At 48.7% G+C, this 24,136-nt stretch overlaps 2 protein-coding genes across 11 annotated transcripts in view; both read right to left on the bottom strand.

The window, feature by feature from the left end:
• Positions 1-16,493, bottom strand: part of CNOT1 (CCR4-NOT transcription complex subunit 1) — a 47,907-nt gene extending 31,414 nt beyond the window's left edge. For 7 of the 10 annotated variants that reach the window (XM_015873577.2, XM_015873582.2, XM_015873578.2 and 4 more), the window contains exons 1-14: positions 16,359-16,493; positions 12,782-13,053; positions 9,345-9,452; positions 8,245-8,343; positions 7,674-7,742; positions 7,519-7,573; positions 6,894-7,097; positions 5,490-5,658; positions 4,211-4,337; positions 3,830-3,940; positions 3,208-3,378; positions 2,758-2,885; positions 1,746-1,986; positions 582-701 (exon numbers count right to left, since the gene is read on the bottom strand). In XM_015873577.2, the coding sequence (XP_015729063.1) occupies positions 582-701; positions 1,746-1,986; positions 2,758-2,885; positions 3,208-3,378; positions 3,830-3,940; positions 4,211-4,337; positions 5,490-5,658; positions 6,894-7,097; positions 7,519-7,573; positions 7,674-7,742; positions 8,245-8,343; positions 9,345-9,452; positions 12,782-12,883 (1,704 nt within the window). In that variant the 5' untranslated portion in view covers positions 12,884-13,053; positions 16,359-16,493. The remainder of the gene's footprint in view (positions 1-581; positions 702-1,745; positions 1,987-2,757; positions 2,886-3,207; positions 3,379-3,829; positions 3,941-4,210; positions 4,338-5,489; positions 5,659-6,893; positions 7,098-7,518; positions 7,574-7,673; positions 7,743-8,244; positions 8,344-9,344; positions 9,453-12,781; positions 13,054-16,358) is intronic. The other 3 variants (XM_015873585.2, XM_015873584.2, XM_015873583.2) reach the window with 1 other exon arrangement.
• A 765-nt stretch (positions 16,494-17,258) lies between these two features.
• On the bottom strand, positions 17,259-23,914 carry SLC38A7 (solute carrier family 38 member 7). The gene is made up of 12 exons (XM_015873588.2): positions 23,807-23,914; positions 23,402-23,514; positions 22,889-23,303; positions 22,468-22,666; positions 22,181-22,325; positions 21,897-21,995; positions 21,437-21,494; positions 21,228-21,342; positions 20,946-21,093; positions 20,660-20,859; positions 20,185-20,239; positions 17,259-20,096 (listed from the first exon to the last, which is right to left on the bottom strand). The coding sequence occupies exons 3-12, from the start codon at positions 23,153-23,155 to the stop codon at positions 19,994-19,996; spliced, it is 1,389 nt and encodes a 462-aa protein (XP_015729074.1). The 5' UTR covers positions 23,156-23,303; positions 23,402-23,514; positions 23,807-23,914; the 3' UTR covers positions 17,259-19,993.
• Positions 23,915-24,136: the final 222 nt, after the last annotated feature.

Here is a 24,136-nt window from a genome sequence, read left to right as displayed (position 1 = left end):
TCAACCATCTGTATCATATACATGTTTTTGTGCTTGTGGCACAAATAAGCAAGAGCTTTTGGGAGTATTACCACCTTCCTGAAGTGACTTACTGGTTTTTGAGTTAAATTCTTCTATATGAACCTCTACCAGTGGTCATCCCTGAATGCAAAAAGCAATAAAACAAAACTGACTTGAAGCTCTTGCACTTTGTGACACCCAATTATTTTGCACCTAACTTTAGGAAGTGATAAAGGCCTCAAAGATATCAGGCAGCCTCCAGTCTTTCATGAACACGTAAACAGTAGCATAGTATTCTTAAAAAACCTCCATCCCATCAGTCTCAGAGATGTCACCCTCAAACAAATGCCTGAAGGATATTTTCCACAGTTCCCATTTCAGTGGTGTTCAAGGTTAAAACAGTTGAAGCTCTTCCTGGATTTACAGTACGTGCACGAAACAAGCAGCTCTATCATACTGCTTCTTAGCAATCCTTATACTAAATGAGTCACATCTAAGTTAAGCTTAACCTTTGTTGCAAGATGAGCAAGTCTGCATAAGACACCAGACAGAAAATAGTGACGGTGCTCTGCAAAACTCACCTTCAAGTCTTGTGCCACATCAAGAATACGTGACAATTTTGCCTGGTCATACTGCTCCCCTCTCATGTACCATTCTGCCATTGCATGCATGATAAGTTGGCGAATCGAAGGAGACTGACCCTAAGAAGAATTAAATTAGGATTGTACTTCATGTCTGTAGGAAAAGGATCAACTATTTGAACATTTAGTAAGATACCTTCCCCATAAAGCCAAAAGCACATTTACTACTCAGCTACAGAACTTCTTTTCATAGTTGGACTCTTATTATGAGGTAACAAAATTATCCAGGAGCTCAACTAAAAGATGTAGAATGGCTATGAATGATGAGAATGCACATCCTTTGCAGGTTTCCTATGATTGAAGAGGTTTAATTCCCCCCCAGTTACACACATGCAGCTTTTGGAATAGATACACTGTTTATGAAAATGTTATGCCCAACATTTCCCAAAGTGAAAAGTGCAGTATCACACCCTGACAAGGAAAACCAGTTTCTAGCTCTTTGCTCACACAGCAGCAATCCTAAACTGCAACTCAACTGGGCTTTTGCTGACAGAAAGGGTTTTGCTTATAAAGCCCCCTCATCTGTGGAAGACAAGTATCCAAAAGCTGTGGAACAGCACCCTGTCACAGGGCAGCTATCATTCAGTCCTTTATCCTGAAGTCTATCCTGTTGAAAATTGCATCTTCCTCCTATTTAAGGACCATATACAAAAAGCATCACCTGTATCCTACCTCCTATTCTTCAATTCAAGGATATATAAAAGAAAAAAATCCACAAAGTATTCATACTGCTTCAGCTAGGGAACAGTCCTGACTTTGCAGTGAACAGGGACTAAGACCACTGAGGTCAAGCTTCTTATCACTGACTACTATACTCTAAAGAATCAAACATTCCTTAACGCAGATTCTGCTCTCATCCCAGAAGGTTCCTCTGTCTTAAGTTCCTTCCTTTGATTTGCATTTACCAAGCTACCAGTAGGTACAATGAGAAAATTCAAGATGAAAGGGAAATCCATAGAAATAAACCTACTGTTCATTCATTAACTTCGTCCCCTTACTGCTTAAAATTTCTACGTATTAAATGTGTGAGCTTCTCTCTCTCAAAAATAAATAAATCAAACTTGAGTTAAAATGTAAAGATTTAGCAGCAGTGAAAGCACTTACCTGCCCATGCCATGCATAGTGCAAAATGATGGCAGAGTTGGGATGGTTGCCAAGGAAGATCGGCATGAGCGTGGAGATGAGTTCATGGCGCAAGGTATGCCAAGAAGTGTTGATCTGCAATAAGGCCAATACCAACATATCTGGGCAATGCTTGATGGGAAAACTGAAGAGCTGCTTAACCTGCTCATACTGTCCCACTTCTGCCAACCGTAACAGAGATTCAATCAAATCCAGGCTCTTCCTAACAAAAAGAACAAAAAGACAGACAAGCCCCCCACATAAGGTTACAAAGCAGTTTGCTTATAGTACCTGGCATTTAAGCTGTCTGTACAATAAACAGGAGGAAGAATGGCTTTTACAGGGGTGGGCAGTGATAGGACAAGGGGGAATGGTTTGAAACTGAGACAGGGGAGGTTTAGGTTGGATATTAGGAAGAAGTTTTTCACCCAGAGGGTGGTGACGCACTGGAACAGGCTGCCCAAGGAGGCTGTGGATGCCCCATCCCTGCAGGCATTCAAGGCCAGGCTGGATGTGGCTCTGGGCAGCCTGGTTGGCAACCCTGCACATAGCAGGGGGTTGAAACCAGATGATCATTGTGGTCCTTTTCAACCCCATTCTATGATGCTATGAATAGCTCTCCAAATTAACTATTTAAATCCCAAGACCTATTTCATGTATGTAGAGCAAGTTTCTCCAATGTTATCTTATGAAAGGCAGATTTAAGATCCTAACTCTTTTATCACACCAGCTCCAGTCCTAACATTCACCAAAATACATCTGTAGGAATTCTCAGAACAATAAAAGGAACAACTATAATACATTCTCAGAGGTTATGGAAATATACAGGAAGTTCAATACAAGAACTTTCACTGATCAAACACAGGAAAATAGTAACAAGCTCATTTACTGGAATTTACACACAGCTATAGAGATATCATCCTGCATTACGATCATAAAGTCACATGTGAACAAGTCGTCTTACTCTAAATCTAGGTAAGAAAAGCAGGCTTACCATGTAGCAATTTCTCTGTTGTCATCTTCTGGTGGTGCTTTCAGGATGTCTGTAGTAACAGTATGACAAGGGTAGTCAGCAAAACAAAAGATGTCCGGGTTTATAAGGGAATGTTGAATGAAGGAGAGCTGGAAAGAGAAACCAGAAGCAGTTTAGGTTGCTGGAGTTGCATGCACCTTCACAGCTGCATTTTGCAAAGCTCCAGCCTGTGCAACTTGTGCAACCAAGTAAACTAGGTGCTTGGTGCAGCTGCATTATGAGTCAGAACCCTGCTAAAAACAAATGACATGACATGTGGAGCCAGTGACCATCTCCTTCCCAGCAACGCAGACACAAGTTCTCAAACTTGGCTTGTCTGAACATTCATATTTACAAACCCACATCTGCCACTTGAGAAATTCAGAAGCTTCTTAAGTGACGTACAGACAAACAAAATGCTGGTAACCTTACCTGGCCCTCTGCATGCTTCCAAGGTCTGTATATGGCGTTAACTGGAAAGACTTCCATGCCTAGCCCCCTCTGGATGCCAAACACCACAATATGCAGGCCTTTGCTGTCACGAATCTGAAATCCTGGGTGGTCCAATTCATAGGTTACTACTTTGAAATCCAGGCTAGGATTCTGTATGCAAAAAACAGGAAAGCAGTCAGTCTTAAACATCACAGTCCTCACTGCCTGCTTCTAAGAACCCCACTCCAGCTTAACATCCACCCAACATTTAGTTGAAAACAGTTTGTGCTCTTTTTAAAACAAAGTTCAGATAGTTCTACAAACACGATGCAAGCCATTGCTTGAAGCCAGTCCTTGACAGCTTGAAGCTGTCCATCCTTCCAAAGATGAAATTAAAACCGAAACAACTAAAACAGCTCATTTCTTAGCACTTCAGCTCATTCCTTTTATAGACTTTCATACACTCTCCAGAAGGAGGCAGAAGGATCTGACCAGCTGCCAAGAGACTGAGATTCAAAGCCATTCAGGCTGCTAGGAGCTTGAAAAGCTTTATATTCACACTGGGACATGCCCTTCTTTGAACTGCTCAGCAATGAAGATCAAGGCACTCAGGAAAACTTACCAGCTCTTTAAGAACATCAATTAAGACCTCCACATTCCAGGTATGGGCTTGTGCTCCATCACTTTTATCTTTGCCATCACTCCAAATCCCACTGCCAGGAGCCGAAATAGACTGCAAGTTAAACATACCCAATCAAGTACTGGCTAGAAATAGAGAACTCTCTAAGCCTGCCAGCCACAGAACTTTTCACTACAAAGGAAAGCAGAGTTTCAGAACAGTAATGACACCACTTGCATGCTTAACTCAAGAAGGTATTACAGAAATTTATGACAGAACCTTTGGAAGTATAATTATTGACTAATAAAAGCTTACATTCTTAAGCTTTCATTTCCCAATTCCCGCTTATTAAAATACAAATAACCCATACTGTACAGCACTCACTTGTAATGGAATACCATCCGTCAACCCCGAATGGGTTCGAGCCATCATCCCCAGCACCCTGGCAACCTGGGCAGCCGTCACCTCCCGAACTCCAAACTGCATGATTATGTTGCGACATTCTTCAACACTGAAGTGGGATAAAACAGACCTCAGTAATGCCCATATTCCTTTAAATAACACAGGCTTAGCCCTCAATATGAGCCTAAGCCAGAAGCAGCCACATGTTTGTAGGCTCCTGTTACCATGGTTAGGTTTTACAAGCACTCCCCTTGAGCCCTAATAGCTGTACTATAATACTCTATTTATGGAAAGGTAACAGGTATATAGCATGAAATAAACTTACAACATATTCAAAATAGTTCCTCAGTAGAGGCATTCTACCTATCACCTAGTTTTTCCTCCTATATTTCTGGTAATTATGACAATTCAACACACATATATAAACCATCAATGGAGCACAGTATCAGTGCTAGGTGCAAAGATGTATAGTCATGCTCACATCACTCCCAGCAAGCCTACACAGCTCTGTAAATGGCAGCCTGTTTCACACAGCACTAGCAACTCTAGCTAACAGAGATGCATATTTCACATTTTAGAAAAGGGGAAGATAGCCAAGAGAATCTGGAACGCTCTGAATGAGAATGTGGGTTAAGTATGTACACAAATAAACTTGCCCTGGCTTTGTGAGTATAAGACAGCTGTATTTCTACCAAAATAAGCCTAAGCAGGCACAGGCTCTGAAGCAGCTGTCAAGACACTCTGTTTTATCACCAGCAATTCACTATCATAATTATACTCCACAGCTTCAAGTAATCTTAATTACAAAGTTTATGCTTTGATAAGCGCGGTACAAACAAGAAGCTGCTATTGGGCAACTCCCTTAAGAGACACAATAACCTTCAGCTCTTCTCTAATTCACTTCATGTGGTCAGTGAGCTACCAGGAGTGCGCCATAAGAGCAGAATAGGATTTAGGTGGAACTCATGTTTACTAAACCATCTTGTTTTTAGGAATATGACCATCCTCCTTGTCTGTAAAACCTTCCCAAGGAAGGCAAATATCTTTAGCTAACAGTTTTTACCATGATAACATCATGAACAACTTCAACAGAAAAGCTACACACAACAGAAGAAAGCAAAACAAAATAAGAATTAAACTGTTACGAGTCTGTCTGTTTTAAGTTGTTCTTTTTCTTCACCTTGTGCATCTTGAGAAATGAAGAAAGCCATCAGCACCCAAAGTGCTTGATTCCATATAGAAAAAGTCTTTTCCTACAAACCTTGTACAAAAGCCATAGCCAACTTCTTGCATGAAGTCTGCCAGAGAACTCTCCATCATTGTTTTGGCTATCCCTCCAGAATCAGGCAGGATCCTGTCCATTAGAATGTCCCGTTTTTCAGGGTATAGAAGTGGTGCAAGCACCACAGGGCAACGCTCCTGGGGAAAATCTAAAGGCAAACATAATGAAACAAAGTCATGTCAAAGAGCCAGAACAAGCTGTTGTATGCAAGTGGCTACTCAGAAACAGAATGCTGTATTAGAATTTCCTTGCTGCTGCAGAAATTCAGATGCTGCTCCAAGTATTCTTCCACCCCACCTAGCAGTTCCCTGTTGGCTCTCAGATATTCTGAGCAAACAAGAATGTACAAGAGGCTACATCAACATTTTCACTGCAGCTGCCCAAGACAACCAGCAGCTGCAATGGGAGCTTTACAGCTACAGACTGCCATTAACAGCAGCCACCCAGAAAGAGCACAGAGCAAGAAACAAGTGGTAAAGAAGGCTCTCCCCCATATTGGCAAGTATAAGGAAACAAAGGAGTTGCTATCAAGTCCTGCAGCCTAAGAAGTCCATCAATCAAACTGAGGCACTTGAGGATGGAAGAAAAATACTCGCTCTTCCTCTCAGGAAAATTTAGTTTAAAGAAGACACAGCACTGAGAAGATGAGAAGTACTGGTGGCAGTTTTGTTTACAGCAAAACAGCACAGTAAAGACAACTTATGGGCAGGCTTCCCTTACAAAGCACTGTCTTAAAGACAACACAAAATACCTCCAATACCCTCTGGGGCAACTCAGAGAAGAGTTCTAAGTTTCCCAGATTAAAGTAAGGAAAATACCAGAAGCTAACACACTAATCTTCATTAAAGCAAGCACAACCTAAGAAGTCACACCTAAACAAATGGTAGAAACCCGCTCTCCTGTGCAAAGGATACGATGCTCTGGTTCCGCACAGACCCAGTGTTGAGTTAAACGCAGGTTTTGAGACCAATTTCTCATCCTTCTCAAGTGTTAACATCACCCACTTTGGTTTTGGAAAGGGAAGGACACTACTTCACATCTCACTGACATCATCCCCTGCCACCACAAAAGGTGAATGGGAGATTGCAGGCATTTAATTAGTTTCACTTGAAACCACATCCACACAGTCTGCTGGTATTTCATAGATCTGCACCTAATATAAAACACCCAGTGCTTACTTTTTCAAGTTAATGATCTTAAAGCTTTTCTTTAAAAAAAAAAAAAAAAAAAAAAGCATGTTAAAGATCATTCCTCACCCTATAGAGGAGCTCAGGTTTTTCCAACTGCAGTGCATTGTGCTGTGTTAGTTAGAACCACAAGCGCCAGCCCACACAAGCAAACAAGCAAACAAAAGTATCACCTTATTTACCAGAATACACTTACCTCTACGTAATGTTTTGAGGAAAGCGTCAATCTGTTCCTGTCCCACCCCAAAGGCTCCCTTCTGCCCAAAGAGGAGATGGGAGAGGAGAAGGTGCAGGACCTCTATTGCAATATCTTGGAAGCCACCTTCTTGATTTCCACTGACGTCCGCGTCAATGTAAGAGCGTAAAAGATCTGGGAGTTTCTGTTTGATAAACTGGGCAGCTGTTGAACGCAAAAGAGAACAGAGTCAAAAGCTGAAATCTGTTTTCAATATAATGATTTATTTTGTTTAAGTACCAATCTCCCACTCTGAGTTTGTTGGTCACAAACTACGACAGTTCAGATTTAAAGACAGACTTCATAACACACTCCTCTGAGCTTAACTCTTAGTGGACAACTAAAACAGTAAGACAGTACCTCAAGTTTGACTCATTACCTAGCAAGTCACTTATGGAAGGGACCTCTGACTTCACAGAAGACCCGACAGTCTTGTTACCTCTTGCCCTCCCCAAAAGAAGCTTTAAGACTTCAGCACCTTCACTGACTGCAAATATCATGCATGCAAATATCTACTTACTTAGAAAGCCCCCTGCTTAAATGGAAAACAGTATCTTTGCTGCAGCGTTTTGAAACGTTCACTTACCAAAACCTCGTAGATCTGAGCTGAAAGAATTCAGTAAAGCGAGACCAAATATCACCTACAAACAAATCCAAACACAGCAGTAAGGAGACATCGCCCTTTTCAACAAGCTCAGTCATATAACACTAAAAAAGACTGAAAATAGAAGGTTCACCTACCTCTTGAACTTTACTTAATTTGATGACCTTACTCAATTGGGCAAATAAATGGGGTGAAGGCTTTAGACTCTGAAATTAGTGGGAAAAAAAAAAAAGGTAAATGGAGCTTATTTTGTGATTAGTCTCACTTGTAACAGCAGGCAATCTAGATGCTTGTTTGCATGTCTTGAATATTAGTAGCTGTTCTACCACAGGTTAACACAGCTTACAGTGGAAAACTAAGAATCTCTAGAACTACTTTTAGATGTGTCTAGACCAAAAGTTTACTCCCCGTTTCCCTGTATTAATCTAACTTCACAATTAGATCCCCATCATGGCTTTTATACTGACAGAAACAGAAGCACTGATGATTTACTATGGTACCATCTGTCACACACAAGCCATAAGGTAACAGACGTTAGATTAAGCTTTCATTTATTTCTTAAGAGTTTTTCTCTGAGTAACTAGCTCAACAAAACACAACAGGCAAGCTCAACTTTACCACAACCAATTTGAGCCATTAAAAAAAAACCCACAAAGCAGGAAAAGCACAGAAGAACCCCAGTAGGATCCTTTGCACAAACATACACACCTTCTGATAGTGCAATGGATTGTCAATGGCGTAGGACAGCGTCGAGATAAAGTTTGGTTTCGTAATCAACGACGCACACTCTTGGATCAGAAATTGAGTCTGAGAAGAGCAAAACAACTTGATCATTTATATTGTTTTGACACAGGACGATAAAACAAAAGTTCCTACTTTCCACTACATGCAGTAGAACTAAACATAAAGCACAGTGCCTAAACTGTCACTTGCAGTCATTGAATTCGTTCCTTTTTAGTCAAGTTTACTTCATGCTCTGTTTGGTTTTCCCTTTAGGAAAAGAGAAAGTGACCAAACACTTGCCATTCAATGGTAAAGAAAACTAATTCGCAAATGTGAGATGCTTCCTTTTCTGTAAGCACCCTCACACACTGCAATAGACAATCTAAGAATAGTTATTTCTTATTTGTGAGTTAACAAGTCTGCACTAATACTGCTTAAGGATGAAAAACATGAGCTAATACCAGAAGCATAAGTGAACTAGGACAAAGCTTTTTGGGACAAAGGCTTTCAAGGAAAGCATTGTGTGTAGTGAAAAAAGCAATTGTACATAAGCTGTCTTCCTAGATCAAGGTACTTTTAGAGTCAGTTATCAGTAGTTTACAGTCTTCAGATTACAGAACTGGCTGTCATGGAATGGCCCAAGTTCTAAGGGACCTCAAAGATCATGAAGCTCCAACCCCCTGCTGAATGCAGGGCCACCAACCTCCACATTGAATACCAGCCCAGGCTGCCCAGAGCCCCATCCAACCTGGCCTTGAACACCTCCAGGGATGGACGGGGCACCCACAGCCTGTCTGGGCAGCTGTTCCAGCACCTCACCACTCTCATAGTAAAGAACTTCCCCTTGACATCCAACCTAAATCTTCCCACCTTCAACATAAAACCACTTCCCTTTTCCTGCTATTATCTGCTCTTTCAGAGAGTTAAGAGTTGTCAAGAGACGTTTGCAATAGAAAAGCCACGTGCCATAACAGAGGTTCACTTGCAGCCACCATCTTCAGCCCCTGCATGCTCAGAATGGATCACACCGTTACAGCTTTTGCACACATAAACCCAACAAACAACTGCCCGAGCGCAGACTTTACCTGATGGAAATCTTTGCCACTGCTTTTACCATCGCCACTGAAATCCACGTGCGAGAATAGACAGCGTAGTAAATGCCTGTCTGCCTCGGGACCGTGCCTGTTCACAATCTGAAAGAAAACATCCAAAATAGCATTGGAAGAAAACAGTTATAAAGCATGATCTGGGACTAATACCATGGATACAGCAGTGCTTCTAGTGGTTCATTCACCTACAGCTTTAACACAAATGATAACACTGCCCCTTTTAATCAGTAACCTAAGAGTCATTAAAGCTATTTGCAGATTACAAATATAAAAGGTGACAGAAGAATCCAGACCCTTTTAAAACATGAAGGGAACGCAGTGCTTCCTGCCTTCCAACTAAAATAACAAATAAACACAAACCATCTCTAACTTGGTCGCTGGCAAACTTTAAAAGCAAACAACACATGCTGAACACCTGTGGCTGACTTCTCCCCTGTCATTAGAGCTCATTCAGCCCAATTCTATAGCTCAGCAATAAGTAGGTGATCCACATCTTTTCAGTGTTTACTCATTTCTTTAAATCTTTTCTAACTGCACGGCATCACTTGTTTTTAATAGAATACATACTGGCAGAGGATTCCAGTTACTTAATCACCAGTAGTTTGCTTTATTTGTCCAAATAAAAGCAACCAACATCAAATCCAACTATCATCTATCAGAGAGATGTTGCCATTGTTTCCACAAGACATGCAAGCATGCCCCAGCACCTCTGCCTGCACTCCAGCTCCTTCCATCAAGTTCAGTGCTTTGCCCTGCCACAAACCTCCCTGCTTGCTGGTGGTTTCCTTGTGCAAAAAGACAAATGGCACTGCTTCAGGCTGCATCCACGTCAGCTCTGCTGACTGATGGCTTTCAGCTCAATTCTTCTATCGTTATCTGACCCTATGCTTCCCTTCCCTTTGCTTATCCCAGTGGCTGCCAAGCTTTGATCTGCTGGAAAGAAACATCCAAGTCAGAACCAGCCCTGACTGGTGGTAAGAACATATGTGCCTGTGATACATCAGCCCAGAGCAGCCCCACATTGGGGCTGATTAGCTTCAACCATGCTAACAGTATTGCCTCCCAGGGCAGCCACCCCCCATGACTTGTAGGAAGCTGCTCAGTCAACAAACACTGATCTAGTTCAGGCTTCAGAAGGGAGTCACAATCAAATATGTAGGTTTAGACACGGTAACAAGGCTGGCATGAAGCTGGATCCATCTTCTACTGAGCTAGAACCGTGATCAATTCATCAAAGCAGATGGATGCTAAAGAGAACTGTATACACTGAAGCTATCAGTACATCTCTGCATCAAAATTAGATTCCTTCCTTGTTTAGAAGTAACTTCAGAAGGTTATGCATTTGAAAATTAAACATGTGGTCGGGGGAAATAAAGGCTGGAAGTGCAGCACAGGCATTTCTCAGCTCTACTACTGACACTACTGCTACCTTTCCTGTATGAAACATGCCTGCTTCTAGCAACCACTAAACCAAGCTTCACTATAAGCTACAGGTAGTAGAACCCCATGTATTTGCATTTATCACACAGACAAACTGGATTTTGCTCAGGCAAACACAGACTCAGCTCAGATATAACTGCCACCCAGCTCTGTCCATCAGAATGCAGACAGCTCTGCTCTGTAGATGAGCCTGCCCTCAAAGCCCTTCTCTCCTCACCACTAATCCAGGAGAAAGGAAACCACTAAACCCATTTTGAAGGAAGTCACTCCTGAATTCACCTTTCAGACAAAAAATGCATAGAAATTTTTTTTCTTAAATACATGTTCGATTATTTTAAAGCAGTCTTAAAGCATCACCATCATTAGATGGTCACTGAAAGCACACTAAACAAATCAGCTCTGCCACCTTTACGTTCCCTAGTGATGCATTTAAAGTCTCTGGCATCTTGTTCAGAAGCACAAAGTGGAAGCAAGCCAGCAGCTTAAGATCAGAGGCTATTTTCACTAATCATGTGTGAAAAGAACAGTTGCAAGTATGCTTTTCCACATACTCTGTGTGCTTAGGCATGAGCCTGGTAAAACTGAGTTATGCCAAACATTCACACCAAGCAGTGCAAGCAAGGTGGAGACAGCTCAAGCATGCACATATCCCCTGTAACCACCTAAGGATAAACTGCATGAGATGACACAGAAGTAAAGTAATACCAGCAAGTTAAAAGCAAAAGGGGAGCATGGATATTTGAAGAACTGAGTACTGCATTCTGTGTTACAGCCACGTATATTCAAACCAGCCATTTCCACTCACTCAACACAATAAAGGGGCCCCTGGTGAAGGATAAGGAAGAACCTGTCCCCATTTTAGAGATCTGTATTCCTGCTGTAAAAGAAAACTGATCACATATTCTCCCAAACCTTGACATTTATTAAGCTGGTGTAATTTTTCATGTTAAATCTGCAAGTCACACCTCAGTCACGCCTTGCTTCTGGAGCCACTCATCTGTTGAAACAGGCTGACTTGAGGACAGCAGCGTTTCACACCCTTGCAAGTACTGAACTTGCAAAAACATGCAAACTTCACAGAAGTTCCAAAAGGAATGTTCCATTTCTCCAGTTTACGAGATGATTCTAAGCACCCAACATGGCAGGAGTTGCCCTCTGTCACCTCTGGTGAAGAAATGACTGCACTTTTAAAGAAGGCCACCTTTACCACGAATGGATTGTGGTTAAACCCTCTGCCCTCATCATCAATGTGAGCACAAATGTTCAAATGGCCCAGCTATGTGCTGGATACCCATTGAAAGTAGTTTCTGAAACTCACTCAGTAGCATTCAAATACTCCTTAACTCTCCTCTGCTGACAGCTGTTTCCAGCCCATCCTGCAATCAGCACTATATTTAAAAGGGTCAGTCAAACCAGAATTGTTGCCCAGCCCTAAGGTTTTTTTTGTTGTTTCAAGCTACAGCTACTCTGCCTATAAACCCAAGGCCACAGAAGCTCACTTGACTTACCAGCATGAAATAAAACAAGGAGCAAAACCCTTCCACCTGAGGTAGGTGAAGGTATTCAGATTAACCACATCTTCTCATTTTCAGTGGAACAACTCTGACAAGGAAATACATCTCCCTTCCTCTCCCACCTAATGCTCTTACAGAGCACCCAGAAGCTGAAGAAATGAAACTGAAAGAGTTTAGGCAAGCTCTGCATGCCATATTCCACCAACAGCAGCTGATCCTGATGCACAGCCACAGAGTCTCACTGCTTTCAGCTCTGAGGAGCAACTGGTTGCTGTACTCCACCACCCAACAGATGAATCCAGCAGGAGCACATGGGAGGCTGCAGCTCCCCGTCCTGCAGCACAGAGCCGTGCACAGGAGAGCAGCGTGGAGCGAAATTCAATCAAGGAGAGAAACTCCACCTGACACTCCCATTCTTTCTCTCCAAGACTTCCCCTGTCGCATCGCTGCTTTACTTACGTGCTGTATTTCCTGCTGGCTGGCTCGGTAGTTTTTCTTGGTTAAATTGTCCACCAGGTAGCTGATTTGAGACAAGGCCAGCGAGAGCGAGTCAAGATTCATTGCTGGTTGGGGCGGAAGCAGGCGGCCGAGCCCGGCGCAAAATCACCATTATTCCCCTTTAGTCACCTCAGAGACAGGTTAATTGTTTTTCCCCCAATTAGCCTGTATCTGGTTGCGTTACTTTCTTCAGCTCTTTCTCAGTTGCCTTCGTCTGTACAGAAACATGGCACCTGCAAGACAAAATTGCAGCAGGTTTGAGTTCAGCAGCAACTTCACAGCTGTGTTCCAGGCACTGTGTTACTGTAACTGGTAACATTTATAACAAGTATTTCCCTGTTTATTTTGATATGAACAACTTTAAGGTTTTTCCTAATATCAAAAGGTGGTTCCTCTGCACTTCACACCCAACAGCCTCAGAACTGCTTCCTTTTTCTTGCTTATAAGCTAAACTGCAAACCAAAGTCAAGTGAAGCTTAACAATACTGATAATACACTTTTGAAGGCTTAACTTATGTAAAGCATTTGATATTATGACACCCGCCAGGAGAGCAAAGCATTACAAAGTTTTTGCAACACAAGCTTAGTTGTTTTTACAGCACCCAACCACTTCTTCCTTTCTGCACTTTGGCAGCTTGAAGGAGCCAGCAAACAGCTTGGCTGGAAGAATGACCTCCCTTTCAGCACTGTGAGAAAGAAGAAAACGAGATGCATAGTAAATGAGGCAGCACACAGCAACAATCAGAGGTCACAGTCACTCCAAGCATCAATCAGGAGATGACACACTCTTTGGCCAGCCCTGTAACGTTTTGCCTCGCTGCTATCAAATAGCATCGCACTCCAGGCACGCAGCAAAACAAGTGGTTGTGAATGAGCAACACACACAAAGAGCTGCAATAAACTAACCCTAACATTTGGCTCCTAGAGAAACAGCTTTCCAGTGAGCGACAACAGCAGAGCGTGCCAGCTTAATAGATTCCTATGACAACACGAATCTTGGCACTTGACATCTCATCTGTTAAATCACACATTGCCAACACGATACGGTTGCATCCCAAAGCAAGTTCTGCACAACCAGCAGTCGCAGGAATCCTAAGGGAAGCGGCTCTGGGATGCAGCCCTGTTGTTTCCTTTCCCAGGGGTGGAAGCACTGAAGCTGTAAGGAAAGGGGGGGGAGGGGCACAGAGGTTATAGGGCTGCTCAGCAGTTCCCCAACCTGATCATTCTTCAGCCAATAAGTCAAGCTTCAGAGTTTCCATCTCTGGCTGCTAGTAAGAGAAATGGCATTGCTTTGGCCATACAAGCACATACAAGCACAACAACACTCACCCCACCGCACATCAGCCTCTGTATCCCAGGACTTCAGAGTTGGGCTGAGCCACAGGAGAGCACGTGCCTACAGCCTGACCCTCCGTGCTGCTGCACTAAGCCCCGCAGAGCACAGACACAGCCCAGCTACAGCATCACTGGAAAGCAGAGACCACCAACTCTGTGTGCACAACACTACAGTCAAAGCAGGGCTTTCCTTTCCAAGGAAGCAGAAGCAAAGCCTGATTCAAGGGCAGAACACAATAGCTGAAGGAAGCAGCTTCCTATCTACATTCTAAATATATGGCTGGCGTGGTATGTATCGCAGTACACAGCTACTTGCAGCTTCCCACCAGCAGGAGACTGACAGCACTTCAAAGCTTCCAATAGCCCAAACTTATCGCAGTACCCAAAACCCAGCACAGCAGAAGGGCACAGGTACCCCCCTGGCCATTGTATGCAAGACCGAACTTAAATTTCTATGGGACTGATTAAGGAAGCTATGAATGCTATGCAAGGCAGGCTTTATTTTTAGATGCGCATATTCTTAGTCGGAACCAATCCCCCCACCCTGGCCTCAAGAATTCAAGCAGCTTTGAGAGCTTGGGGCAAATCTCCATCCTGGACAGGTTAGGAACAATCAGGCCTGGACCCTCCTACCCAAACTGCTACTTGCAGTTATAGGGACTACGATAGAGTAACTGAATGAGACCTCAGACACACGACTGGGCAGCTCATGGAACACTTCAATGCTGCAAAGTTCTGCTGGGTTACAGTATAAGTGGGATACAATTGTAGGCTAGAATCCAAAGGCACAGGATAGAGAGGGCTAATATGTAACCAGTAGTCAGGTGTGGCCAAAACACTTCAACAGGTTCAAACACTCCCTACTAACCTGAAGCAGATGAGGAGGAGGAACAAACCTCACTGCTGAGGAGAACAAAAACAAATCCCAAGTACACATTTAGCAGCTACGTAAGGAGAAAAACAACTCCAAAATGACTTTAAACCAAACTCTGGGTTGTGCTACACTACATGGATAATCACGATGAGGTATTTCTCCAAAGAGGAGAGTGATAAAGTGATTTTGTTGTGAGCCTGTCTTCAAGAAAGCAGGCCAATAGGATGAATGGCTAATGCCAGAAAACAACACACACAGGGAAGAACGCTCTAGAAAGAGTGTCACACTCCACTATGTACTCACTACCAGCTCAGTGTGCTTCCTGGTTGTGACAGTCACCTCACCCAGGCTTGACCCACCTATGAATTCAGTCAGTGCCAATGTGGTTACCTTAGAAACAGGAAACACTCAAATTACATGCGCTAGGAGCGACTTATCAGGGTCACACCTGTGTTGCTGCCTGCTTTAAAAGAGGAAAAGAAAGTTTCATTGAGAGCAGATGGCACACTTCCTTCTGAAAGGTCAGAGCCAGGTGTGAGTTGGAGATGTGTCTAAAAACTAATCACAGAACTGCAGGGGCTGGGATGGACCTCTGGGAATCCTCCAATCCAACCCCGTGCTAAAGCAGCTTACACAGGAAAGCGGCCAGGGGGGCCTTGAGTAACTCCAGAGAAGGAGACTCCACAGGCTCCTTGGGCAACCGGCTCCAGAGCTCCAACGCCTTCAAGTACCAGCCGTGTGTTGTTTTTTTTTAACGCTACCTCATTTCTGTTGTAAACACAGGCACAAATCAGCCCAAACCAACCACTCGTGATCTGCTGATAGTCAGAAACCGGGCTGTTCGCAGAGGTCCGCTCAAAGACTCAGAACTAATCCAACCAAGGCAGCACAGCCAACTGTTGCGGCCCCTCCCGGCAGCACGGCTCCCTGCCCCGCGGCGCTGTGATGCTGCGGGCTCAGCCGGGCCCACCGAGCCGGGCAGGAGCGATTCCACAGCCAACCCCGAGACAGGGGACGGCCCAGGGGCCTCAACACAGGACCCTCATCCGCCTCTGGAGGAAAGCGGAGGGGGAACGGGGGGTGAAGGGGGAACAGGGGGGGGGCAGCCCGAGTTGGGCCGGGCCGCTCCGCTCTGTCAGCACAGAGCAGCGTTAGGGAGGCTGCAGGGCGCGCTAGGCCGCAGGCCCCCACACAACGAACGCCTCAGGCCTCACAGGCCGCGCTCCTCCCGCCCGGCCCCGCACCTCCGCCATACTCTTCCCCTCCCCCTCCAACTGCTTCCCCCCCTCGGACGGCCCCGGTACCCGCGGCCCAGCCCGCAGCTTTCACCTCAGTGGCGGCGGGGCCGGAGCAAGGCGCCGGGCTGCGGCCGCTCGCGCTTTTCTCCTCTGGTCTCCGCCGTTGCGCTACAAAATGGCGGACAGGGTCGCGCGCTCACGTCGCGGCCTTTCCCCTCCCCCGCCCCCTCGCGGCACCACAGCGGGGGGGGGAGGGGGAGGAACGCGCCGAAGGTCCCGCCCCTCCGCACGGCTTTCCACCAATCGGAGCGCACGGCTACGGGAAGGCTGACCAATCGGCGCGCCTCACCCTCACAGAGCGTTCCGCCGTCCCTGAGCGCCGAGTGAGGAGCGAACGCTGATTGGTCGAAGCCATCCGGAATCCGTCCTAGCGCTCGGGCCAATGGGAGCCGGCGGGTGCCTGGGTTGGAGCATGCGCCTCGGCCATCAACAAGCGTTGGCCGCTCGGGTTGGCCAATCAGCACGAGGCAGGAAGAGGAAGTAGCGGGCAGCGCCAAAGGGAACGACGGGCGGGGGGAGCAGCCCCCAACTGCCTCCCCCTCCCCCTCCCCGCAGTGGTGTGGTCCTGCCAACCGCCCCCCCCCCCCACTACATAGCGGTGGTACGGCCCGCTCAACACGCCCCCCAGCGCCGGACTAAAGTACTGCGCTGCCCCCCCCCCATCACTGGGCAGTGGTGCGGTCCGTGCCGTGCCCCCCCCAGCAGCGGCGCAGTGGTATGGTCCAGAGGGGCCGCCATTTTGTGCTGGCCCTGAGGGGACGGGCCGGGCTGGTTTGGGGCGGAGCTCTCCTAACCTTAATCATACCGTAATACTGGGACATTAACCGCCCCGTCACCCTGGGCTGTGCCCCCACAGCCGGTCCTGCTGGAGTTTTGAGGTCTCTCCCACCACGAAGCAACGCAGCGATGCAGAAAGCACATTGGGCCTGCCTGAGGTACGCACCACAAGTTCACTTTTATTGAGTCAAGGTCATCCAGGCTTTTCGTTTTTGTTTTGTTTTTTTTTTTTTGGTTGGTTTTGTTTTGCACTTAAAATGAAAGAAAATACATTAAAAAGTCTGTAAACAGCCACAGGAGTGATAAGGCAAACAGAGAAACAGCCCCATCGCCATGTAACCCCAGAGGCAGGGCACGATGCAGCCCCATCTCCACACACAGGGCTGGGAGGGAGCCCAGCAGCCCCACAGTGCAGGGCTCTGGTCCAGGCATTACACTGAGCAGTATCTCTGGGTGCCTGCACTCCTGGGAGCACACAACGCACATCGTGCAGCCCCGGCTCCAGTGCAGTCTAAGCTGAGCCTGGTTTGTACTCAAAAGACACCACAAGTATCCCAGCCGTGCGTGGCTGGGCTCTTCTTACTGCTCAGAATCATGCTAGAGGTGCTGTGAACCCAGTGGTGATATCCAAGGTGCTTATCCATGGATCTCTGCTTGTTTTGGAAGGGGATGGGGAGAAAGGAAAGGAAAAAAGGAAAGAAAAGGGACAAAGCAAGTGAGCAGGATAGGGGAAAAGGGAGAGAGAAATGGAAAATCATGAAAGCAAGAAAGAAAGAAGCGGGGGAGGAAGGGAAGGAGTGAAGGAAGGAGTGAAGGAAGGAAGGAAGGAAGGAGTGAAGGAAGGAAGGAAGGAGTGAAGGAAGGAAGGGAAAGGGAAAGGAGGAATGGGGGGGAAAGGGCAAAGAAAGAAAAAAGAAAATGTGATGTCTATGCTCCCATGTGAAACGTGGGTGGACTGCGTTGAGACATAACCCGTTAACCCCAAGCTCTGGCTCCTTCCATCTCTTGTTGTTGTGGGAAAGCACGCTGTATGCAGGCATACACTGCATGCCCTGAAACACGGCCTGGTTTCTGGAGAGCCCAACACACTGACTGCAACTGACGCAAACAGGTTTGTTGGAGCCTTTGCATGTGAAAAGCAGAAGGCGCAGAGGCTGGAGCTACCCTGGAGGAGACTGGAGGGACACAATACTTCACACAGTCCCCCAAAACTATTTATTTGGGATTTCCTGCTCATTCTCTGTCTGGATTTCCCCAGCTCACCTCAGAGAGATGGGGGGAAGGTGGGGAGTATTGAAATGACAGAGCAAAGGTGAAAAGCCTTTTCCAGAGCTGTGCCAGCACTACCTGGGAGCTGTGGTATGTGAGAGCCAGGCTGAAGCCACCTTTTGTCAGAGCACACCCACATACAGCAGTGCAGGGAGAGGATGAATGCCACCAACAAGCTGTACCTGCAGGCTGCTCTCCCACCCACCGCTGGTTGGTCACAGAAGGAAAGGAACATGGCAAGTACTGCATCAACGTGTCACTGTTCATCTTCCCACCGTCACAGGCTGGGACACGTCCCATGTCTGCCAAGCACTGCTCTGAGACCAGACCGATCTCTCTCCCTGCCGAGGGATTTAGAAGCCAAAGATCATGGGACCTTCAAGTCTCAACAAGAGCAGTGGGCTGCTGGGATTTAACTGCTCCAAGCCTCACCTGCAGCTGTGGGAACCCCTATACCCAAAGAAACAACCAAGAAACAGAAAAGAAACTATTGGGAAAGGCTAAGGAGGAACATCCAAGAGCAGCACCAGCCACAGCACCAATAAGCATGGGCACAGTATGAATGGGATTAATACTGACTGCTTTATCCTCAGAGCGTCCCTTAAAACCTAAAGCTGTCCCACTCCTCGACCATGCAGCCCAGGAGAACAGGATATGAAATTAAGAGCTTGGTTCTAGCGTAGTGTTTCCAGTAGGCAGATGCAGTTCACAGCACCTTCTCCAGTGAGTCCACCAGCCCCAGGGCTGGGGCTGGCAATGTAAACTTTGCTCCTGCGGTCCTCCCAATCCCCCTCCTTGACAAATGGCACATTAAAATCAGGCTCAGTGTTAAAATGAGGCTCAATGCGACATTCCCACTTCCTAGCAGCAAGTGCAGCCTGGTCAGAGGAAAATGGGAGAGGAAACACCTGCTAGCACTGGGATAGAACAGCAGGCTGGCAGGATGAGCCACGGGAAAACTTAAAACCAAACACCGACAAAGAATAGGACCGTGGGGATGTCACTCTGTCTAAGTTAATGGGTTTAAGGTGGTGGAGGAATTGCTGTGCTCATGCACAGTAAAACTCACTCACTTTGAGGTGATGGGAATCAGCTGGGACCCATCGCCCCAGCGCTGCTCAGTGAGGCAGAGCTCCCTTTGCTTTCTCCCTTTCCATTTCCATTTGTTTTATGCCCTGATCGCAGCACACTATAAAGTAAAGCATAGTCCCTAGTTCCCTTTAAACAAGACACACTGCCTCCCTCCAACACTGCGACTTTAAGCTGTGAAAGTGCTGGAAAGAAGTTCCCCTGTCACTAAGGGAAGCAGTGAGCTTTCCTGTGCAAACCCATATGGGATCCCTTAGTGAAGCCTACCCCAGAGGGGCAGAAAGAATTTGACCTGGATGTCAGCACGGAGTGAGTAGGGTTCTCCTCCGTCACCAGGGAGTCATGACTGAGAAGGCAAGCCTGGCTGCCTGGTGTGTTAAGACAACACGACACAAGTCCTTGCAGGGCTCTTCCAGCGAAGCCCTGCGTTTCAACACTCCTCTTGGACATTCCCAATATACTAAAATGTTTTCTCCCCACCCCCCCTCAGTCTGATGGAAAATCTACTTCTGGGTCCTGCCTGGAGGAGGCTCAGGCTGCCAGATCCACGAAGATGGCGTTGGCAGTGGTCTGTCCGAAGATGAAGGCTCCAAGGGTGACCATGAATACCCCGTAGCCGACCTGGGCCCACCAGCTGCGGATACACAAGGATGGGGTGCACTTAGAGGGGACCTTTATGCCCAAATCCCATAGGGAAAGCAAGGAGAGGGGAAGCACGTTACCTGACTGTTCTGGTTTCTTGGATCTCAGAGAGTTTAGCTTGAATCAGGCAGAGCCCTGAGAAGGACAGGAGGCACATTAAACCCAGACAAGGACTGAACAGGCGCCCTGCAGACCAGGCAGCTGAACTGAGCCCCACTGAAGCAAGGGCAGGGTGGATGCATCCTCTCCTGTTTTTCTTTGCCTTCATTCAGCACACAGAAAATGGGCTACAGCCCAACCCCGACCACCTCCCAGCCTGCTCTGGAAAGGGGCAGAGCATGCTGCTGGCTGATGAGACAGTCTTCCCCCAGCCCATTCTCACCCAGCCCGCTGCTCCTCCCACACTCCCAGTTCAGGAGTAGAGACAGCAGTCAAAACTAGTTGGTCTTCCTTCTCTAAAGGTCTCCTAGCTCCTATGTCTCCATCCCACCCCCTCCCTCTTTGCAACACAAGGCCAAGAGACCTCCACCGACCACAGAGCATCCCAGGATGTACCTGGGAAGACAAAGATGAAGCAGGCGGCCAAGCCTCCAATGACAGAGATGACTTTGCCAATGTCAGGGATGAAGAGAGCCAGGAGGAGAGTCAGGAGGAACCAGCTAATGGTCTGCAGCAGGCGTCTCCTCCGCTCCCGAACCACGTCCTCCTCCACTGTCACTCCGGTGTAGCGGAGCCAGAGACCTTCCAGAACAGCCCTGTGGGCACAGAGCCGTGGGAAGGAAGGAGGGTTCCCAGCAATACCCCCCTGCCTGCGCCAGCCCCGCTGCCTCTCCTCACTCACCGGCCACAGAAGTGCAGGATGGGGTAGGACGTCAGCACGCACAGGATGATGAAAGCCCGAGCGAGGGCAACAGGGATGTCATTGGAGGGGTAGGAAAGCAACACATCCTGGTCCACACTGGCTCCAAAGGTCAGGAAGCCACAGACACCTGCCAGGGAAGGGTGCACTCAGATGGGGCAGGGAAAGACCCTCCTGGATGCGTGTTCAAGTTACCTCTGCTGACCAGTGCCTGTCCCCAGGAGCTCACAGCTCCTCCAAGGACCATGGGGTCCCCTCACTTACCAGTGCCAGTATAGACAAAGAGAGCGATCACCATGGCTGCTGTCACCACTGCTCCCCACGTCTTCACCTCTGGCTGCTTCATGCTGTTAAAGACGGGCACGCTGCTAACATGGCACTGCCAGAGACACAAAGAGAGTGAGGGGACACGATATGGGACGAGTCAGAGCAGCGGGGAGATGCACAAGATCCCGTGTGCTGCACGAAGCTACCTGGAATCCAAAGCAGATGGTGGGCATGGCGTTGAACACGGCCATCCAGGTGGAGGGGCTGGGGAGAGAAACGGCCACTGGTCAGAGCGGGGGCACATCCAAACTGTGTGGTCCTCTGCTGATCTGCCCCCAGCTCAGCCACCAGTTCCTCCCACCCGGGACAGAGCTTTTGCATGGATAAAGGTTTTCCTTTGGGCAGTGCCAAAAACTGATCTTAACTCTGCTCTGCCCTAAAATTCCCTGACCACAGTGAGTCCAGAAAGTCCCACACGGGGAAGGAAAAGAAGCCACACCAGCAAAGGAAAGAACCAAAAATCACCCAAAGGAGACCCCGACCTCTCCTTGCTGGGGTTTGATGCAGCTGTAGCAGAGCTAGAAGGGAATTGTTCTCCTCAAATCCCGTGCTGGAGCACTGGAGATCCAGATGAGACCATCAGCATTACGTCTCTTGCACACACACCTGGTAGGGATCTCCACGGGCACGAGCTCCTTGTCAGGCCAGATGTACTTGATGATGATGACTGCGGTGACATACCACGTGCCAATCACACTCAGAGAGCTGCAGGAGGGGACAGCAAGCTGTCAGCATCCAGCTCTGAGGATGTCTGAGGGTATCTCCACCTGCCATCCCAACCCCTCCAACCAGGATGATCCCTGCTCTTCTCCTCCCCCAAGGAAGACACCAGGTACCGTTACCCCTCTCCTCAGCCCACCCCCCCAGGCCTGCAGGGCTCTCGTACCCACCTGGCGTATTTCTGGAAGCCAATCTCTTTGGGGATGGAGAGGGGGAGGATGAGGAGGAAGGCGGTGATGCTGATGGTGAACTTGCGGTCCGTGTACCAGCGGCTGCTCCCTGCTTCCTCAGGCTCCGTCACCAGAGCAGCAATGACTGTGGGCAGAGATAGCTCAGAGAATCACAGAATCATTTAGGTTGGAAAAGACCACTAAGGTCCAACCCCAATCCATTCCAGCCCCAACCATGTTGGTCAGCGCCGCATCTACCCGAAGGGTCACACCCTTGGGGCACTCACTCTTGTCCTCTTGGTCTCCGATGATGATGAGGAAAGCAATGCAGGTGCCAAAGGTATAAACGGCGATGGCCACCTCGCACAGCACACCTGGCACCTTCCCACACACAGCCCACACCACCTCTTGGTAGGTGCGTTCATTGCTGGCCTGCGAGCAGTACGCCAGGATGACCAGCCCTCCGATGATGAAGATCAGCATGCACTGCGGGGAGGGAGAGATGGGAAGGGGACAAAGTGAGGCAGCAGCAAGCTAACGTCCCCAAAGCCACCCCAAAATGCAGACAGCATCACTACTGCCCCCCATGGGTCCTAACCTCTGCTTCACCCGGGGGGCTTCCACCCAACATCTCCTCCTCCCCACAGCCCTACAACCCCCCCAGTCTCTCCAGGCTTGGGACAAGGTCCGTCCCAGCCCATCTCTCACCATCTGCAGGGCAATGCCCGCAGCTACACCACCAGCCATGTTGAAGGCAGCCGGGAAGTTGAGCAGCCCGGCCCCGAGAGCAGCATTCACCACGATGAACACCGCGCCCAGCGCCGACGTGGCCCCGGCGCCGTTCCCTGGGCTCTCCTCGCTCTTCGGCACCGCTTCCACGCTGGGGCTCTGCAGGAGCCGGGCCCGTTCCCCGGCATCGTCGCTCCACTCCCAGTCCCTGTAGTCGGTGTTGATGCTCCCAGCGGCCTGAGCCATCCTCCCGCCGGCAGCGCCCGCTCCTCCCGCCGTGCGTCCCACTAGCGCTGCTGCACCGGGCTCAGCCGAGTGCCGCGGGGCAGCGTTGGCTCCATTGGGTTTGGCGACAGCAAACAGCCAGGCGCTGCTGTGCGACTCCTACAAAGGGCTGCAGGAGAACGCGAGGATCCTCCGGTACCGCTACGGCCCCCGATAGAGAGAGCCGGTGGGGAACGGCACACGGGTACTGCGGGAAGCGGAGCTCACCTCGGCCTGGCCGGCCGCACGGGGACGCGCATCGCTGCGGGCACGAGCCCCGCCGGGCTTCCTCAATCCCGGCCCCAATTCCTGCAAGCTCTGCACAAGCTGCCGCGCACGGGCTGCGGGGGAAAGGTCAGGGCCGGGCTCAGCGAGACCCGCAGCGACCACGGCAGCGCACGGCCGGGCACACAGCGCTGCGGGAACATGCGCCGGGCAGCCGCCCCGACCCACGCACCGCCACGCAGCACGGACGGAGCCACCCGCACGGCCCAGGGGAAGCTCCGGGCCTCCCGCCCGGGCCGCGCTCCGCCTTCGGGCTGTTTAACCCGGCGGCACGGCACGCAGCCCCCACGCACAGGTTACACCCCGAGGGTACCCCCAGCCCCCCCGGCCCAGGGACCCCCCGCTCACCCGGGCGGGGCACTGTCTCTGCGGTCCGGAGCCGGCTCCCACCGCCGTGCCCACGCGTGTCCCTCCCCCCGCCGGGGTCGCACCGCCCCGCCCCGCTCACCGCAACCGCGCCGGCGCCGCCCGCCCCCCGCCACGCCTCCCTGAGCGGCTCCGGTTGGATCGGAGCTCGGAGCGGAGCCATGAGGGCAGCGAGCGCCGCAGCCCGTGCGTGGGTCTGGGCAGCCCGAGCTGCGGGCAGCCAGCACGAGGAGAGGATGGTTTTTGCACGGCCAACGCTCAGACCGCCCTTGGGAGCCTTCCGTCCTGCATTTACCATCAGCAGCCCTTGGG

This window comes from Coturnix japonica, chromosome 11 (genome assembly GCF_001577835.2).
Source record: "Coturnix japonica isolate 7356 chromosome 11, Coturnix japonica 2.1, whole genome shotgun sequence".
NCBI classification, from domain to species: domain Eukaryota; kingdom Metazoa; phylum Chordata; class Aves; order Galliformes; family Phasianidae; genus Coturnix; species Coturnix japonica.
Note: the sequence above shows the minus strand (reverse complement) of the source record. Positions and strands in the feature narration are given on the sequence as shown.

Excerpts from the sequence above, each read along its gene's own strand:
- SLC38A7 (XM_015873588.2), bottom strand. The coding sequence starts at position 23,155 with ATGGCTCAGGCCGCTGGGAGCATCAACACCGACTACAGGGACTGGGAG. Across the intron at positions 22,326-22,467 it reads CGGAGACCAAGAGGACAAGA|TCATTGCTGCTCTGGTGACG; the intron begins GTGAGTGCCCCA and ends CTCTGCCCACAG. Across the intron at positions 21,343-21,436 it reads CCATCTGCTTTGGATTCCAG|TGCCATGTTAGCAGCGTGCC; the intron begins GTAGCTTCGTGC and ends TGTCTCTGGCAG.